We start from the raw sequence: 19,663 nt of genomic DNA, 5'->3' as shown, positions 1-19,663 counted from the left end.
CAGTTAGGATTCTTACTTCCCTGGAGTTCCCAGGGAACACTTCCTCAGTCATGCGTATTTTAAAGATTCATTAATTGATGATAGTTGATGGCTCCAGTCTCACAGCAGGAGGAAAAAGGAAGATGGGCAGTTTCACAGCAGGGTTCTAGACTGTTCTTTAATGGGGAAAAACATACTTTTAATATTTTAACTCAAGAAAATTTAGCAGCTATGAATCTGTATATATTACAGTGTTATGTGTCTGAAGGATTATCAGCTGTGGGACAGATGGCCATTCCCACCCCCACTCCACCATTCTCTTTACCTCTTCCTCTCCTGGAAGCTCTTTCCTTACTGCTTTGGTTTGTAGCTCCTTCATTTGATTCTTGCTCTGCCTGAGCATTTCATTCAATGATAGCTTCTAGACTCTTTTACATTACTGAGGACCTTAACCTTCTACCTGCTCTGGTACTCTTAGCCCCCATTGCTGCTTGCCCATGCTCTAGGCTTGCCTCCTCTGCACTGTGTTGCTTGGCTCCTTTACATATTTATACGTGCATGGAGCCATGTGTGTGTGTGCGGGGGGGGGGGGATGAATATCAGTAAACAATAGTGAACAAGAAACATTAAGTTCTAGTTATTTTTATCAATTCTTTTTTTTTTCCAGAGCTGAGGACCGAACCCAGGGCCTTGTGCTTTCTAGGCAAGTGCTCTACCACTGAGCTAAATCCCCAACCTACTTTTATCAATTCTAAAATTTAGTTCCTTCACATTTTCTAGTGCTTAAAGTCCTGATCATCACTAATTTAGCTGTCAAAAATTCTTATTTATTTGACTAAAAAATTTAGAAACTGCTACATTAGATATACTACCAACTTGATGTATTCCTCTATTTCTAAATCTTATAATCTATTATAATGTCATATATATTATACATACTCGTTATATATGACATAAATCTTATACATAATATATCTTATAATATAATTTTAAAATGTCCACTTTTTTAAAGGATGAAAACTTTTCTCCCTTCATTAACTAATTTCTTTATTATAATAGCTTCCAATTTCAAATGTTTCTGACTCTTCTCTCATATACCAGTTCTCTAATAAATATTTATTTATTTATTTATTTATTTGACAGTGTTTTATTATGTAGTCCATGCTGGCGTTGACCTTATAATCCTATAGCCCAGGCTTCCCAAGTGCTCAAATGCCAGGCAGGAACCAACTTTCCTTTCCCCTCTTAAATCTTTAATCTCTTCTCCACACTCAACTCTTTCAGAAGCAAGACTGAATTTATCTACCCGTGCCTCAGTTCTTTCTCCTTCCTTATAAAATAATCTGAGAAATTGGGTGACTTCTCCAAGAAAATAATTATTTTTGCTGGGGGCTAGATGTCTGAAATCAAGGGGCAGTGATGGATGAGGGTCTCTCTGTTGTTTCATCCACTGTGACATACAGACTAGGGCAAAGTGACATGCATAGGAGCATGAAGGAAGGGAGCTGAGGAGGCTGCAGGGGCTTCTCTAGCAGCCCACTCAGTGCAAGCAATCCCTCCTATATAAACTACCTGATCCCTCTTAAATGCCCTCAACAGTATACTGTCCGAGTAACCACTGCATAGCCGTGTGTGTTTCATTGCAAGATTGCTTTCTCAGTCCAAAAACTTCCCAGCCTCAGTGTGAACTTATTTTACTACATTTTCTTTGGCCACCTAACATACAAGGGCTATACTTTGTTCCTCTTCTCTTGGTCCACGTTTTGTTTTTTGTTGTTTGTTTGTTTGTTTTCTTTGTTGTGTTTATTGTTGTTTATTGTTTTGTTGTTTTTTTCTTGCTCCATGGAACCTCTAGATGCTACCTGTTGATTGATTGCTTTTGGCAGCTTGCCTATCATGCCTCCTCTTATTGAAGATTGACCTTGTTTATCATTTAGACCTTTCCAGGTTTTATGTGCTAATTCTGATTTTTGTCCTTATCACCTAACCTGGAGTTTATCTAAAGTATCCATTCAGCTTCTTAACCCTGACATGCACAATACCAAATAATTATATTTTCATTATATGAGACCATCTGTGATTACTATTTAAATGAATAGCAGCAGTCATATCCTTATATTTATATCACCTTGAGTCTATTTGTCTCTTCCATGATCTAGTAGATTAGAACAATAGACATTTGGAACATATTTTATATACTGGTGTTCAGGGATTTGAAAAGGGCTCAGCTGGGATATCATTCTTTGCTTGTGACACATGCTGAAGACCCTCAGTGTGTTCCAGGTTTAATCTTAGCAATGGTTGCTGAAAAGCTAGGTTTTATGGATTCCAGTACTCAAACCACCTACCTGGTCTCTCTCCTGAGACAAACACAGGGAATTTGACTTTTGAACTGGTTCCTGTTTCCAAGGAATTTGTAGTGGATCGCAGGAAGTGGCCAACATGCTGTAGGGCCCGGCTTGGTAATTTGAAATTGTGACTACTGTTGTGTGGCTTGCTAAGCAGGGTGCTACAAAGCAGCTCAAACTCACAGGACAGAGGCCCCCTGTCCTGATGGAGCAGATGGCAAGTTGACATCTGTAGCCATTTTGACCAGCCATACTTTTAGCTACTGTTTGCCTCTGCTTTTTGATCATATTGACAAAGTCTAAACCCACAGTTTCTTTTCTTTATATATTTTTGAACAATTGTTATAAATTTAAATCATCTTATTCACTGTTCTGTAGTTCTGTCTACAATTTCCCGTCCAGACTGGCTAACAGATAAGACCTCACACCTTACCACAATTTACTTTCCATACCATAACCCATACTCATGCTCTTCCTCTGCTCTTTTTGTACGAAGTACAACAAAGCATTCCAGAATATACTTACGGCCATCTTGCACCTGCTTACCCACTCCACCAGTGTCCTCTCATTCTCTCCTCTTGATAAGAAACAACTTTCCAGAAATCCCTATCTCTTGAAATAGGCTTTATAATTCAATATTAAACTCAAACCTGACCCGTGTGTAAGCCTGTCCTTGGTCCCAGTAAGTGGCAGGGGCACCCTCCATTCACTCCCAAGGGACTCTCTCTTCTTCTAAAGCTAAGAGCTTGGGTTCCAGTTATTTGTATAAGCCTGCCTTATTTTACAGCATGTTTTGTTCACAGTCTTGAAAGAGTCTCAGTTTCTAGCCTTATCCTTTTATTCTCCCTGGTAGTTGCTCTATTTGTGCTCTGTTTGAAGCACACTTGGCCACAGGTTTTGTAGATAGATATAATCTATAAATGAATAATGTCATTGATTGATTGATAAGAATTGTGAGCCGTAACATTAATCAGATTATTGGTAAAAGGCAGACTCTAGCCTAATTAAATAGGGTCTTACGGATGATAAAGAGTGACTGAGTTAGTACATGTCAATGCTATTTGCATAAGCAGGCCAAGACAGACTTACTAGGAAAGCCCCAATAACAATCATAGAGATTAATCACCCTTACTTAAGAGGGGTGTGACCTAGAAGGGCTTAAACTTGGATTGTCTCAGATTTAGTTCATTTACTCACACATACCCATACACACCCTGTCTCAGTCAGGGTTTCTATTCCTGCACCAAGCATCATGACCAAGAAGCAAGTTGGGGAGGAAAGGGTTTATTCAGCTTACACTTCCCACATTGCTGTTCATCACCAAAGGACTGGAACTCAAAGAGTAGGAACACCAAAGGGTAGGAACTTGGAGGCAGGAGAGGATGCAGAAGCCATGGAAGGATTCTGCTTACTGGTTTGCTTCCCCTGGCTTGCTCAGCTTGCTTTCTTATAGAAACCAGGACTACCAGCCCAGGGATGCCACCACCCACAATGGGTCCTCCTATCCTTGATCACTAATAGAGAAAATGCCTTATAGCTGGACCTCATGGAGGCATTTCCTCCAGGGAGGATCTCTATGATAACTCCAGTTTGTGTCAAGTTGACACACAAAACCAGCCAGTACACACACACACACACACACACACACACACACACACACACACACACCACTAATAAACACACAACAAACCCACACACACAAAATCTATACTATATACATACACTACACACCCATGGGTCTCTCCACTCTCATAGATCTTCAGTTGATACAGTCCGCAGTGGGAGTGGAGCAGTGGCTGTGGGAGCAGAGGAGGTGGGGGTGGGGTTCAGAAGCCCTGAGTAAGGACTGTGAGTGACCACACTTGGAAGAGCAATCTGTAGGAGCAACTTGACTTAGGGTGATTCAAGGTTTATAAAGTTTTGGGGGGACTGAAGGTAGGGACATCCAGGATGGGCAAAAGTCATTGTCTCAGGGCTTAAGGTACTTGGAATGCCTCATTAGAATGGAGAGGCATTTCAGGAATCTCAGGTGCTGGTCCTTATCAAGAGAAAGAAAATTGATCCTGTAATCTAATTGAGGCTACCTGGCATTCCTCAGGTAAAGGCAAATGTGTGGGGGTTAGAATTCCCTAGACAAGGTCAGTGAAGGAGAAACCCTGCCAATGAAGGGTGTCTTCCAAATTGCACTGAGCCCGGAGGCTATCTGGTCATGGTGGATTTCAACCTTAATTAGCAGAGTTTTCACACACATACCTACACATACACCCACACCCATAACTCCCCCCCCACATACTAGTACACACATACCCACACTATACACACACAATTGTATTGTATACATATACACACTCATCCACATACATAGCAACGGACACATACCAATAAATACACACATCAATACAGACACACACACACACACACACACACACACAGAGAGAGAGAGAGAGAGAGAGAGAGAGAGAGAGAGAGAGAGAGAGAGAGAACTCTGAAGCATCACCTAGTATCAAGGTCAGCTGTTTGTGTCTTCTAATGTCACATGTCTTTATCACATGTCTTCACACATTACAAACTTAAAAGTTAGTGGTAGGACTTTTCCAAAACACTATTCATCAGGCAACAAAACCTGAACTCCTATTTATATAGTATTGTTCTCTTGTATCTTGTAGGTACTTTTCACACATGAGGAGAAGGTGAGCTTCGTAGAAGACACGTTCCCAGAGTCGGAGACCCCTTGCCCACCATGAAGGGAGCCTGCATCCTTGCATGGCTGTTCTCAAGCCTGGGAGTGTGGAGACTTGCTCGGCCTGAGACCCAGGACCCCGCCAAGTGCCAGAGAGCTGAGCACCCCGTCGTCTCCTACAAAGGTAAGGAATAGGGTATATTGATTGTAAGACCATAGCTTAAATTCAAATCCCATGTTTAATGTACCATCCATGGGCATTGCTTTTATTCCTGTGACTTCACCTGGGCAATTGTTTTGAATGAAGACAAAATGTAAGAATTTCACATCTAGAAGAAATACTTTCTCATGGATGATCCCAGAGGATATTTCTATGGATGGTTTTTGTCCCGTTTTCATTCAGGTGCTGTAGGCTTCCCAGCCATTCCCCTGGGCTGAAACCCTGACATCGGTGCTGCAGTAAACATTAATAAGTCAGGGAAGAATTGTTCTTTGGCATTTCCTGGTGAAGCCAGGGACTTGTCTTGAAGAGCCCCTTTGTCCTTGTCTAGTGTCCTAATGCAGGGAAATCCATTATGTCTGAAGTGTGTTCGCAGCCTGGTAGCGTGAGTGAGTGGATTGCACATTCTCTCTCCTATTCTCAACCAGAAGTTATGTAAGGTCTTCATGGCCTGGACCCTGACCCACATTCATAGTGGGAAAGCAGCTAAACAAAAACTATGGCTCTGCTCTCAGCTTGCTGCTGCTGGCAGCCCACACCACACACTGCGTTTTATTAACCCTTCTCGGTAGCTTTTCATTCGTTTCAAAATTCGTATCAGAATTCGTACATAGATGTGAAATGTAAACAGTAATCTATGCCCCACATTTATTAATTTACATTCTGTTTTTTTCTCATTTAAATCCCTACCCAAATTTGTCCCATACCCGTCAAATGATATTGATGCAAATTCAGGATATATATAATTTTATCGATATTTCAATCTGTAGCTATTACTGAAAGGAACTTGATGGTAATAGTAATAATAATAATGATATTATAATTAATAATAATATACTGATATTATTATTGTTATTATTATTAGACAAGGACAAGCTCCCAAATGAAAAATTTCCTAAAAATATGAAGTGTATGGTTTCATGAGGACATGAATTCTGTTGGGTCAAACAAGGATCTACCTGAAGTACAAAAAATAGAATTTTCCTGGATAGTTCTTGGATGTCTCTAAAGCTTTTACTACAATTTTTTTCATTTCCCATGGAAAAAACATTTTCTTTTAAAGAAATGGAATTTCCTAGGCAGTTAGAGTTCTGCTCATCTTGACTGTTTTCAAGTTTTGTGTGTCCCCCCAAGTCCCCGTAATTCTGAAGTGGCATGAGTCCTGATCGGAGCCACACTGACATCTGTTTGACATCCCAGCGCCATCGACTCTCCCTGGGGGCAGAGAGTGGCCTTTGGGCACTTGGCTGTTATTCATAGGCACTGGGTAGTGGAGGAACCCCAGAGCTGCTCTGGTTTTAGCATCTTTTCTACATCTAATAGTTAGAGACTTCTATATGAGGCATCTGTCCTTGGCCTGCTCTTTGCCCACCCCTGCAGCACATCTGGAACAGCAGCGGCCTAGCCCTGGCTTCCTACACAGCAGCCTTTGTTGTGTTTTCTTTTTACTATGGTAATGGTTCCCTGTTCCTCCATTTGTCATTTCAGGAGATCTGAGAAGCTCTGTTCCCTGTTGGTTTTCTTACTCTATTGATCAGCTTCTTATCAACACGACCTTTCATATAATTGATAGATTTTAATCATTGCTACCTTTCGCCCTGAGGATGTTAGAATGATGCCCATCCAGCTGAGGAGCATGAGGTTGGATCTGAGCTCCCTCTGTGATAACTTTCTGTCTCTTGGATCAAAGATACTCCTATTCTCTGCACTCCTCACTCACATAGCTCTTGGAATTGTCCTTCCCCCGCTGCTTGGAGCAATAGCACTTAAAGCTCTTAAGAAAAACATGCATGAAAATAAATCCTATGAACTCCTAATGAGTCCAAGACACCTTTAGGCTCCAGAGTATGAACCTCTGACACCTTACCCTCTGTTTCTTTTTCCCATGCAATCTTTGTGCCTCTGCAGGGCAACATTCATTTCCTTTCCTTTCATGCAGTGCGTGCCCACCACTCCATCCCTACAGTGTGTGCCCACCACTCCATCCTTACAGTGTGCCCACCACTCCATCCTTCCATTGTGTGCCCACCACTCCGTCCTTACAGTGTGTGCCCACCACTCCTCATTACAGTGTGTACCCACCACTCCATCCTTACAGTGTGTACCCACCACTCCATTAATTTAAGGTGTACCCCACCACTGTGCCATTACAGCACTTACTCTATCTCTCTGTCATTTCCGGAGTCACAGCTTTATGCAAACTATTTTCTAGTAGTCATTGGAACCCTTTAACACTTTTTCTCTCATTGTCTTTGGTTTTCCATGTATGTACTTGACTGAGGAATTAAATCCAAATGACTGCTTCAAAGTCCTGGAATGCTGTCTCATTCCATATAGTTATGTCGAAAACCCCAAATTCAGTTTATTCTGGTTCTTTAATTTTGCTTTTGCTTTTCAGAGAATCAAAGTAAAATCAGTGCAGTGAGTGATGATCATAGAGATCTATCCTTTGTATCTTTTTTCCTCACTGAGTTCCCCTCTGCATTTACATAACACTTTACCTATACTTCATGGTTTTCCTTCTTTCCACCTCAAAGATGCAGACATCCTCACACATGCACACACAATCAGAGCTGGCACTCTTTCTTAAAATGTACATACCACTTGGCACTCTGTAGTAAACCCTGGCATTAGGATAGACACCTTGACACGAGTGTTCCTGTGGCACAGCTCTCTGCTAGGATGTGTTCCCATGCTATCTACAACTCATCCCTGAAAGATGCACTGGAGCTGATTTCAAGGACTGGGACTTCTAGGTTAAAGGGTAAAAGTGGCTGGGTGGTTTGACTGCAGATTGTGTCTGATGAAGGTAGCAATGTCTGGGGATCGGTTCCCAGCAGCCTTGCTGGCAGAGTAGCAATCTGAGTCCACCTCCCAGTTCAGAAATGGCATCTCAGAATTACAGATTAGCTTTTCACCCCTGCTAGGCAAGCACTCCACTGCTGAGTTATATCTTCACCGCCTAAGTTCCCTACTTTTAGTTTTGGGAGAACATGTAGTAAACATATAATAATTGCCTGTTAATAACAATTTCTACACCTGTGCTAAATCCTGATTCCATAGAGGCCAAGCTCCTGTCTCTAAGAACCAACAGTTCCTCAGGACACATTCTGTTAGGTGTCTTTGCCATGTGCCTGGAACCCAGGAGAGGACCATGGACGGTTTCAAGGGATGCAGATCTGAGTCCCAAATAGCTGCCAGAAGAAGTTTCTGAACCCCACGAAGGGACAGACATCCCAGAGAAAGGAAATGAGCAGCACTATGAAGAGCTGAAATGGGGAAATGTGTGTCACGGTTCCAGAAAATGCCCAGCACAGAGTCACAGCATCCATATCTAGGTGAAAGGGAAAGAGGTGAAGTGCGTAAAGCTATCCTAGATTGAGAGAGCTCAGATATGTGTGGCAAGGCAATATTTGAAGACCAGCCTTCACTGGGAGGAAGGAAATGTTGTAGCCACCAGGCAAGCCCATTCTGGAGCTGCTGCTGTGATCAAAGACAGTAAGAAGGAAAAGGTCTGAGGTCTGACTGGTAACAAATATAAGGAAGCAGAAGTGGGGGTAAACGTTCGATTGCTCTTCTAGAAATTGAAGAGAGCTATGGTTGATATAGTGGATGGAGGAGCCAAGAGATCAGGACGCTCTGTCGATATCTAGGATCTTGGGTCTTCACTCCAAATATGGTCAACAAGGGAGGCAGATGTGAAGGAGATGAGAACTGTGAACTGAAAAGTCTGCAGTCCTCCGAGCCCCAGACAGAAGAATCTAGCTGAGAGTAACTCCAGACCTCGGTGAGGGATTCTGTAAAGACAGAGTTGGCCAGGATAGTCTGATAATGCAGTGTTCAAATTCAGAGGAGTCATCTTGTCCTTGGTTACCTGGGTCTTTTCTTTTAGCATTGAATGTTTTCCCAATCGAGCAGGTCTCTCAGTACTGGCATATCTAGGCACTGCTTTCCCTGGGTTGGTGCAAAACTACCACCAACGGGATAATTACTTCATGTCTTCTCTCACAGTGTGCTAGCCAGCAGTCTCCTATGACGATGTGAATGAGGCTGTGCTCTCTCTGATGACTCTAGAGAAGACTTGTTTCTTGTGATCAGCTTCAGTCTGTGGACTGCCTTGGTTCACAGTTTTGTTGACCACTCGGCTAGGCTTAGGCTGTACACTCTCTCCAATTTCCTTCTGTATCATTCTGCCTTCCATTGTTGTACCATGCAAGTTTGTATTAGGGCTAACCCAAGTCCAGTATCACCTGATCTCATATGGCTCATCTGGAAAAGCGATTTTCACACTGTGGCACATCCACAGGTGCCTCTGTTTAAGACTCAAGGGAATGTTTTTGTGTAGACCCAGTACAGACCATATCATTTTGCTTAACGAGGGCTGTGTAGGGGGAGAAAGTAAAACACGTTTCACATGTAGATAAATGTGTGGATCTGAGGATACAAAAATGTTAGTCAGGCAGGGGCAGGAAGACAGGAAATAGCTTTGAAAAGAGCATTATTGAATAAGCCTTAGTGAAGAAGGGAAGAAGCCAGGTGAAGGAAGAGGCTAAAGAAAGAAAGGAGAGGTGGGGAGAATCAGTGTGACCACTGCGATGTAGGAGTTGGGGAGGTCCTGAAAACAGGTGAGAGGTTAGCTGGTAGGAGGCAGATTCCACCTCCAGTGAGCTAGAAGACAGGACAGGGAGGGCCAGGCACCCAGGATGCAGGACAGAGAGTGGGTTGAGATGGGGTGGGAGTTCCTGGGGATTAGACAGGTGATGCCCAAGAGACCGGGGGCTCTCGGAAGTGAAGCTCTGAAAAAAAAAAGATAAGACTGTAGATAAAACAGTCTTCCCTGTGGATGTTAGGAGATCGCAGGGTAGCTCATGGTGGAGCTGACAGTTGATCAGCACTTTATCACAAGAACACTTCTTTTTTTTTGGTAATGTGTTTGAGTGTTTGAGAAATTGTCCCAAAACACTGACAAGGGTGAAGGAATTGGATAGTCTTGGTTAAAGTCTTGATTTCCACATGTTTTTAAACATCATGATTTAGTATTAACGCTTTGGCAACATTCTGTATAAGAGGTTGTGAGTGAAGTAAATCATCCGCCAAAGCAACACCTGAGTGTCATCCAGCACATCTTGTTAATGTCTTGATTGGATGTACCTGGCTGGGCTGAAGATTCCCGCAGTCTTGCTCCCCAGCCTCAGTGAAGTTCTTGCCACTGTGGACTTCTCCATTCTCACAGAGTGCTTTGTTTCACATGCTCTGGCAGCTTGCTGTGTTTGAAGGCTGCTGCCTTCACTGCGTGCTCTGGAAGGTTTATCTTTGAATGTGCGACCAAAATACCCTGACCCATTGCCAACATTCCCTTCCCACCAATGTGCCTGTCCTTCCCCTAAACGTCTGTTCCAATAAATGGGAAAATAGAGTGGCCCTTCGTGCAGCGTATTTCTTAGTGTGTTCACTGGGTCCTATAACCATCACTGGAATTAGCCTTAAATGTTTCAAGTCTACTTGAGGCGATTGTACCTTATTCTGTTTCTGTTTGTTTATTGATTAAAGTTTACCCAGCATGCTGGCTATGTAGAAAGTGTGCTCCACTGATTGAAATGGACTTACAGCAAGCACTTGACAATTATGCAGAAAGAAAGAGCCCCGAGGAGTGAATCAGTCCATGCTCCGCAAAGCCTTAGGCCTTAAAAATCATGACCGACTTGGGGCATTTCATCAGGGTCTTTGTTGAAAGCATTTAGGATTAATGCCTAAGATTGTTTCTGTCTTCAGAACCAGGCAGGGCACTATTGATTTCAACTCTCAGGGCCCAGCGATCTTTATTTTTAACTCTTTGGTTATCTTGTAGTAGGTTCTCCTACTTAGAAGTTTATTGATTGACCTAAGAATTATTTCAGAATTTATGGAAAAGCTTATGGCTGCTCCATAGAGGATTAGTAATACCTTGCCCCAAGAGGTTGGGAAGGACAATAAGGGGAATTGTCTTTTCCAGGCATGGTTATTGCTCGGCTGGGAGTGGTACCTTTTGTGCACATGGGACCCTATGTGAGCAAATAATTTTAAACTCGGAGTTGTATTCCTATACCACAGTATGGGTTAGGATTTTTCACGGATCCTGTATTTTTCTTTTGAATCATGTAATTATTTCATCATATTTATGCATATGTTGTAAGCGTTGCTTTGTCAGATGAAAAAAACACTGAACATGTCTTTAGTGTGCTGGCCCTTTGTTCTTGGCAGTGGGGAGGATCAGACTCTCCTCACCCGAGAGCTACTTTCTACTTCTCCCCAGGATGCTATTCTTGTTGCCCCATTAACTGTCATGTCTGCCCACTTTTTGTCCCCTCCCACACTTCCCTTGACATCCCCATAGACTATGTGCCTGCTGGTACTGGCTGGCCGCCATTTATCTCTTCCCATTATGACTTGAGAAAATATAAACTAGTCAGCATCAGCTATCAGCTACAGTAGAGCAAAATTCACACAATTAGCAAACAGAATGAAGGTTACAGATGCGACAAGAACACTGTTCTGCGCTGGGGTTCATCCATGTCCCCCAGCTCCAGGTATGTCTCAGAAGTCCATGTAAGTTTCTCAGCTCTGTGTATGAGCCCTGTTTCCCTCTGCCTTCCCTGACTCCATGTATGTGTGTGGCTCCATGTGTGATCCCTGGTCCCATTCACATCCCCAGGCTCCCTGTATGTCCTTCCATGGTCCATGTACATCACTTGTTCATCTGTATCCCCAGGTCCATTTTTTTCTCTTGACTCCATGTGCATCCCCTGGTGCTGTGCAGAATTTCTGGCTCTGTTTCCCTGGATATATGTGTGTCCCATCATTTCACACTTGTCCCACAGGTACATATATGTTCCCCTGCTCCCTGCATTCCATGTATGTCCCCTGGCTTCATGAGTCTTTGCCCCCTACCTTCCATGGTTTCATGTCTGTTTCTTGGCTTCTCAGCTCCACATTTTTTGACTATTTTTTATGGCTCATTGATTATTCCATGGTTCTGTGCATACGTCTTCCAATGTGTCCAATAACACTTTTCCCCCCTCTGGGTTTTGGGTGGCTGGAGTGAATATATATATATATTCACTATATATTTTGATCCTTATTCTTTTCCCTTCCATAACTTCTCCAAGATTTTACCTACCTACCCAGTATCTCTATCTTTCAAAAACAAAAGTAAAAATAAAAACATAAACAACAATGAAGGAGATAAAAAATGACAAAAGGAAACATGGCTGGAGTCTTACCTTGATCATATGGAGTGGACTCTTGGCTAGTGTTAGCCTCCTTTATAGAATCCAGTGGTCTTGTTTCCAGGAGAGGGACTGACACAAGTGACTTTGAGAATCCCTGAAATGTTATACAGTTTTCATACCCCTAAAATTGATAGGCTAGTGAGGATATTTCTTACAGTATTTGTCTCTGTCCTGTCTCCTGCCCTACCAGAATGGCCCTTACAAGTGTGTGCCTGGTTGCATGGTGGTGCACTATTCTCTAGGAGGAGGAATTAGGAATTTTATTAAGATAAACTATATCACGGTAATTAATTTTTAACACTTTAATATTTGTATATATTTGGGAATAGTGACAGATGCTTATATTCCTTACAGCTTAGGAAGAATTCCTCCTGTTTGAGGCAGGAGAATTGAAGGTTTAATATTATCTTGTGCTGCATAGCAAAACTCCAGCTCACCAAATATATATCATAGCAGTTTCATATAAAGTGAATTAAAGTATAGCAAGAGTCTGCTTAGAGCTTTCAGTGGTCCTAAATGAAACTTTCTTATCCTCTGTAGAAATTTAGGTTTTCATAAACCATGTTTGTTTTCCGATGTTGGTATAGGACATAAGTGTTTACTTATAGCAGGACACAATCACTAAGGATCTTCATTCCAGGAATAAATTGTCCTTTGTGACTGTGTGTAGTACTCAAAGCCTCAAGTGATAAGATGTCCAACTCACAAAGTCAAAATGTGCAAAATGTTTTGCAAAAGAAACCACTGAGGTATAACTGTAGCGCCCATTGGCTAAGCCATCGCTGTTTGGAAAGCACTTCTGACTTCAGAATATGATGCCAGTGTTCTGTCTGCAAAAATGGAGTGTCAGACAGTTCACTTCTCCTCAGCCTCAGCATGTGAGTCAGACCAGGAAGGCATGAGGCCTCTGATGAAAGATCTGTTTGTTCTTCCTATAGTTTTGAAAATACTGATAATTTTCATGTTACTTCAACTTTTCTAGCCCCTATATTGTATTCGGTTTTCAAACACATTTTGAAGGATGTACAGTTACATCCTATTACTTGGGAAAATGCAGAGGTTATTTTATCACTCCCAGTAGACCGTTTTATAAGTGAAGTTGGTCAAGCTTGAACCAGGATGACGATTTTATAATCTTATCATCAAGATTCTGATTTAAAACAACTTCTTTTGACTTGAACACATTATTGCATTTTATTTATCTTTAAGCATCTTACGGCCTTTCTCAGCATTAAATGCTCTGTTTGTTTCTTATACTAAGAATTAAAAGCAGCCTTCCCATTCTGGGTGAAGGAAGAACTAGGGGTAAATGCAGAGTAAGTTTTAATTAGGTAGTACTTTCTTGGATCCTGTTCTTTTTCTTCTCATAATAGCTGAGCAAAGAAGCAGCCATGGGTTAACTTGAGATGCAAAGCTTTATTCTACTGTGCATACCAGAGGGCTGAAATGTCTGTTGCCACAGGGACAAGTAAAGGACCAGCTACTTGCTAAATATTACTGACATGTTTTCTAATGTCATCGACACCTTTATTTTTTTTTTAGTCTCTTCTCCATGTGGAATGCAGGAGAACTATGAGGTAGACTCTTTCCTTTTGGAAACATTCAGCTTCTCTTGTCTAATGTCAGATCCTTTTTCCAGGCCAGGAGTTGTTTGACTCATAAACAAGAGCAATGCTTATCTTATGATGGCATTCATAATGGCAGTGTATGCTCAAGAGCCAAATGGATGGATCCCTCCTATCTCAGGCTCAACAACGATTTGTGTGATATTTGACCGTTCCCACCTTGGAAGTACGTCTGGACAGCATGTTAGATAGACTGCAAAGCCTATTAAGTAAAATCAATGAAGCAAGACCCCGATGCCCAGAGTGGCCTGGCCGACTGCTCCTGGTGGCCATCAGACAGTGATTAACGATTATCATCTTGTTGGTAGTTTTGATTTTTGTTCCACTCAATGCTCTTGTTTTAGCACAGGGAGCATTTAAGCTTCTGCTTGTTTGAAGATAAAAGGAGAGGTCCATTTCATTAATAATTCAATCAATATTTAGTGAGTTTATGTTATGTGCTGGAAATTGTTTTAGCCACTGGGGTTACCCCAGCCAGCAAAGTAGAGATAAATCCTGGTCCACACTGACTTTCTGCTCTATTAGAGAGACAGCCAATAATAGTCTGATATTAAGTGAGCTCTCTTGTGGAACTGAGAGAGAATGCAAAGCAGTGATGTTGTTAAAAGGAGGAGTTTGAGGCTGTCGCCATGGTAACTAGGTATATCAGACGGCCTCCCTTTGCCTCTAAACCCCCATTCGATCTTTTGTTCTGTTTATCCATTCTTTATAACCAGCAGGAAGTTTGCACATATTTGTTTACTATGTGAAATGCAAAAATATATAACGTGTGATTGACAGTTTCCTCTCCTTAAACATTTACCATTTGTTTATGTTACAAACCCTGGGGCAGGTCTCTTCATTTCTTCTTTCTACAATACATGGCACGCTGTTTTGCCACACTTTTTTGTCCTGCTCTAGATGCTGGTCAGGGTGTAATCCACAAGGCTCAGGCTCTATACCTTCAGGGTTCCTGTTAAGATTGGTGAGTGGTGTAGGGCCACCAACTGAAGCTGAAGAGCTACAGGCTGATCCCAGACTCCACCGTTCACATCTGAAGCAGCTTCTAGAAAACACTAGCAGAGATAGCTTATAAGTTCCAGGTCTGTTGGGATCATGAATTACTTTGTTTTTTATTTTAGATAGATTGACACTGTGTGGTGATTTTGGGTCATGTAATAAGGTAATTTTTTGAAATTTCAAAGGATCACTTGGTTTGCCACGCTAAAGATGGATTGGACCAATCTCATTAGAGTGGATCTAAAACCCAACTACAGAGTAGCATGTGAAAATCACTTTTGTAGTTAACCAGTGTGATTCGAAATAACCAACAAGTCAGAACAATCTCAGAGGGAAATCTGAGTTATTCTCAGCTAGCGGCTATAGGAACATTAATTGTCCCAATCTGCAATGTCAGCACTTTTTGCTTCTATCCGTGGTTTTAGGTGCACGTAGGGAGATGTTTCAAAAGGGAAGTTAAACTTATGTAAACTGAAGACATTTTTAAAAAGTGAATTAAAGAGGGGCTGAAGAACTGACTCCATGGGCAAAGAGCTTGTCATATTTATGTGAAGACCTGAGTTCAAATCCCAGAACCTGTAAAGCAGGTCATGGCATCTCAAAGCTGCCATCCCAGCATTCCTGATGTAGAAAAGATGGCAGAAACAAGGGCGTCCCTCCAAGCTCTCATGCCAGCCAGCCTGGACCACAGAACAACGACAACATTGTTATGAGAAAAGAGACACCCTGTACTCAACAAGGTGGTGGGAAAGGACTGACACCTGAGGCTGTCCTCTGAGTGTGCGTGTGTGTGTGTGTGTGTGTGTGTGTGTGTGTGTGTATATCACACCCCAAACATGGGAGTAAACTATAAATATGTAAATATAAATATAAATATAAAGGGGAAAAGGCTATAGGAAATTTAAACCTTTCTTTTTGGATAACACAAGAGAAATCAACAAATTTCTTAACCAAATCGATGAGAGAAAATAGAAGAGACATGGTATTTAAAATTGGGACTACACAAGGAATCATCAAATTAGAGCCCTAATGGGCAGTGACAGAAAGCAGTGAGCAAAATCTGTCATTCCACAATTTAACCACTTGGGCAAAAGTGGAAAGTTCTTTGTAAGATAAAATATCAGTTTCACTAATGATATATATAAAACTTCAAACTCACATCCACATTACATCGTGGATTTTACTAGAAACCGGTGAAAAAAATAATCAATTTTATAAGGTCTTCAGGAGAGCAGAAAGGGACAGGTATTAAAGCCAGGGAAGTTAGTCCAAGATGTAAAACCACAGCCCCGAATCTCACTTCATCATAGGCACAGAAAGCTTTACTCCCACTTAAACAACTGAACCCAGTTATCCGTCAAAGGCTGCTACACCTGCCCAAGTTGGCTTCATTCCATAAATGCAGGTGGGCAATATTTAAAAGGTTTGCATTTGAGAAACAAATCAATACAATTAATGCCTTACTTAAGTAAAATTATAATAAGCTCATCTCAGCCAATAGAAACCATAGAATTCTCAATACATATGTGGTAAAACCAGGGAGTAGAGATGTTGCTTTGACATCTGCCAAGGCACTTCTAAGACTCTCAGAATCTAGCATGATGCACAAGGTGGAGTGAATGCTTTCCCCACAGAGGAGTCTCCTCTTTGGTGTTAGTGCTTTCTGTCACCGTCAAACAGAGTATAAAATAGAAATTCAATACATGGCATTAGATGTGGAAGGAAGCAGCAAAGCTGAGATTTGTTTAAAAAGATTTCCTTTATGGAATGTTCTAATTGATGTTTTTTCAAAAACCTTTGGAAGCAAATGAGCCCGTCATAATTTCAAGGTACAGAGTAAACATAAGGAAATCAATCCTCTGAATGTGATATCAAGCATTAACAGAAAATCAATTTATATCTTTATCACTTAGCATCTAAAATGTGTGAGTTTAAGAAAGTATGTTCAGGTGCTGTGTGCTGAAGTTGTAATGTTCCCCAAACATAGAGATGAGCACACAGTGCATAAATGGGACTCAAAGGAGCGGACCCACTCTGTACGTTTTGATCCACACATTGCTGGAAATCATGAAAAGCGTGTTTGCTCCTTTTTTGCTCCTCAGCTACTGACATAGCAAGATTTTGTGTTGCAAACTGAGATATAAATTGTTGTTTTTTAACGTGGATGATACTGGCATTTCTATCACAAATGTGTAGTAGGGAATTAAGGTTTTATATATGAAAGATTGTTTGACCTTTCATTTGTTGCATTTTCAAATTAATTATATATCAAGAGATTTGCGCTCTCTAAAGTTAATACATCTTTTTGTTATCTAATCTCAAACAATACAGCATCGAAACACAAAGAGACATTTTAATTCATCAATGCACTAAGGTTCAGAAAGCCTGGGCCTGAATGTCCTTTGGCTTCCAAGCTATTGTATCAATTATATCTATGTTGGCTGTGGTCCACATGTAATTGATTTGACAGCAATCTCAATCACAAACATAGGGATGGCCCCCTAACTGGATGAAAGGCAGGCTCTCTGTGCTTAGATCATAATCTCAACAGTGCCATGGAGGTCTCGAGCTCTGTAATTTGTTCAGGAGCCTGCATGGAATTGACCCCTGCTTCTTATTGTCATTTCAAGTTTGGATTGGCTGCTGGAAGCACTTGGAACTGGCCATCAGCAGGTGTCAGGCACTGCCAATGTCTTTAGTCATCTCTTTCAAGTCTGAAATGAGAACACATGCCAGACCTCCCCCTGGAAACAGGATTATTTACTTGTAAGTGTCCAGGGCTATGATGCATGGTTGCCCGTAGGTATTAGTGGAAAGGAAGTGTCTGGTAGGAAGGAATGGGAGAAATTATTTTTGCGTCTCCTGACTCCAATAAGCCTGGGGCTTGGGTGAGACGGGAGAGGCAGTCGTTTGGTTACTCCCCTTTGTGGGCCAAATCACTCAGCAACTGAACCTAAGCACTATTTAGGATAAAAATAATGCAAGAAAATTTAGGAGGATACAAGCATTTAAGTAAGGACAGGATCAGTACAGGCTCCCACTGAGTCCTGTAATGGCTCCAGGGCCTCCATCATTTCCCTACACAGCATGGTCTTTATACTCTTATAGCAACATTGGTTGTCTTGGTTGTCATGTGTGGGAGTACCCTGTACACGGTCTTCTCAGGGTCAAGACTAGGGCATTGTTCTTATACCAATTTCTCTTATCAGAGAAGAAGCTTTTTGGGACCTGCAGCTTTTCTCACAGCCTTGTAGTGGTCTGTGTATTTTCTGGTATTCCCGCTTGATGAATATTCATAGAGAGTGTCTTTTTTCCTCCTGGGACACAGCCATCTCTGCTTTTGTATCTGAACCCTGGTGGGTCTGTAAAAGACACTGTACCTTACCTTTTCACACTGGATATTTTCTGAGAAGACTGCTTAGTACCCTTTTTGCTAAATGACTGGCAAGACACTCTATTAACCAGACCCAGAAAGCAGCCCAAGCAGATGACTCTCAACAGGGAGAGTGGCTGTCTTGTGTTTTATATGTTAAAATGAATAGAATGACTGGAAATGCCAGTGGTTATACACGAACAAGTAGATTGTAAAGAATGATCTGTGGGTAATTTTCAGTGCCTCGTGAAAAGGGGTAATGGGAATTTGGCTTTTGGAAAAGCTAAGCATATTCTTAGAGAACCCAGGGCATAAAACAGTATACATTACAATTAAACAATGTTAAACCCAATACAAAGTAATTTACCCTTCTACAGCTTAAATCACACCACATCTTTGATCTGATTAAATACCGTTTGATGTTGATAAGCTATTTATTTGAAACCTCTTAAGCTGTTTTTCCCTCGAGGGACATGTTAAAAGCAAGATATTTCTCCCTGGAAAAGCTTTAAAATGCCATTGGGATAATCCCTGTGACTATGTGATGCTCTCTCAAGAAAAATCTATATGAAAAAAATTTTGAAGCCTGATTAGTGCAAGGTACAAAATAAGTTTGTATTAGCGGCCAGATGCATCATCCACAACATTTTTATGTGATGTTAAGTTTCTTATTCTCAAGGTATTCATGCAAAATTACTCACTGTCGTCTCTGATTTAATTCAGCTCTTGAGGGCAATGTTTGGAATTTAGAGGAAAAAGAAAGAGAACATATGGAAATAATAAATTTATATGGTTGGTTATTAAAGATGCCTGCTATGAAAAAAAAATTTAACACACACAGCAGTGAAAACAGGAGTGGAAACTCTGTAGTGAACGTCGCACGTGTTTGTCATTACTGTCTTATTTAAGACTTCCCTTCCTCCGGAGCCAAACTTGGACATCCCAGGGATTTTTTAGCAACCAATTTTAAGGCAGCCAATGAAACACTGTGTTTTCTCTAGCTATATCCTGCTACACCCTGCCTACTTCCATATGCCCCATTTTTTCCTCTAGTCCCCTGAGATGCCTTTTTTGTTTTTCTTTGATTCAGCCACCCAGTGCACGAATTAAAAATAGTTTTGGCTGCAACAGAGCCACTGACCCTTTGCAGCACTGTGGCTCTTGGCAAGGG

At 41.5% G+C, this 19,663-nt stretch overlaps 1 protein-coding gene across 2 annotated transcripts in view; it reads left to right on the top strand.

Annotated features, from left to right (window-relative positions):
- The window catches only part of Sema5a (semaphorin 5A), a 433,267-nt gene that overhangs the window by 156,971 nt on the left and 256,633 nt on the right, over positions 1–19,663 (top strand). For both annotated transcript variants that reach the window (XM_032898665.1, XM_032898666.1), the window contains one exon: positions 4,994–5,191. In XM_032898665.1, the coding sequence (XP_032754556.1) occupies positions 5,068–5,191 (124 nt within the window). In that variant the 5' untranslated portion in view covers positions 4,994–5,067. The remainder of the gene's footprint in view (positions 1–4,993; positions 5,192–19,663) is intronic.

The sequence above is a fragment of the Rattus rattus genome, chromosome 3, assembly GCF_011064425.1.
Source record: "Rattus rattus isolate New Zealand chromosome 3, Rrattus_CSIRO_v1, whole genome shotgun sequence".
NCBI classification, from domain to species: domain Eukaryota; kingdom Metazoa; phylum Chordata; class Mammalia; order Rodentia; family Muridae; genus Rattus; species Rattus rattus.
Note: the sequence above shows the minus strand (reverse complement) of the source record. Positions and strands in the feature narration are given on the sequence as shown.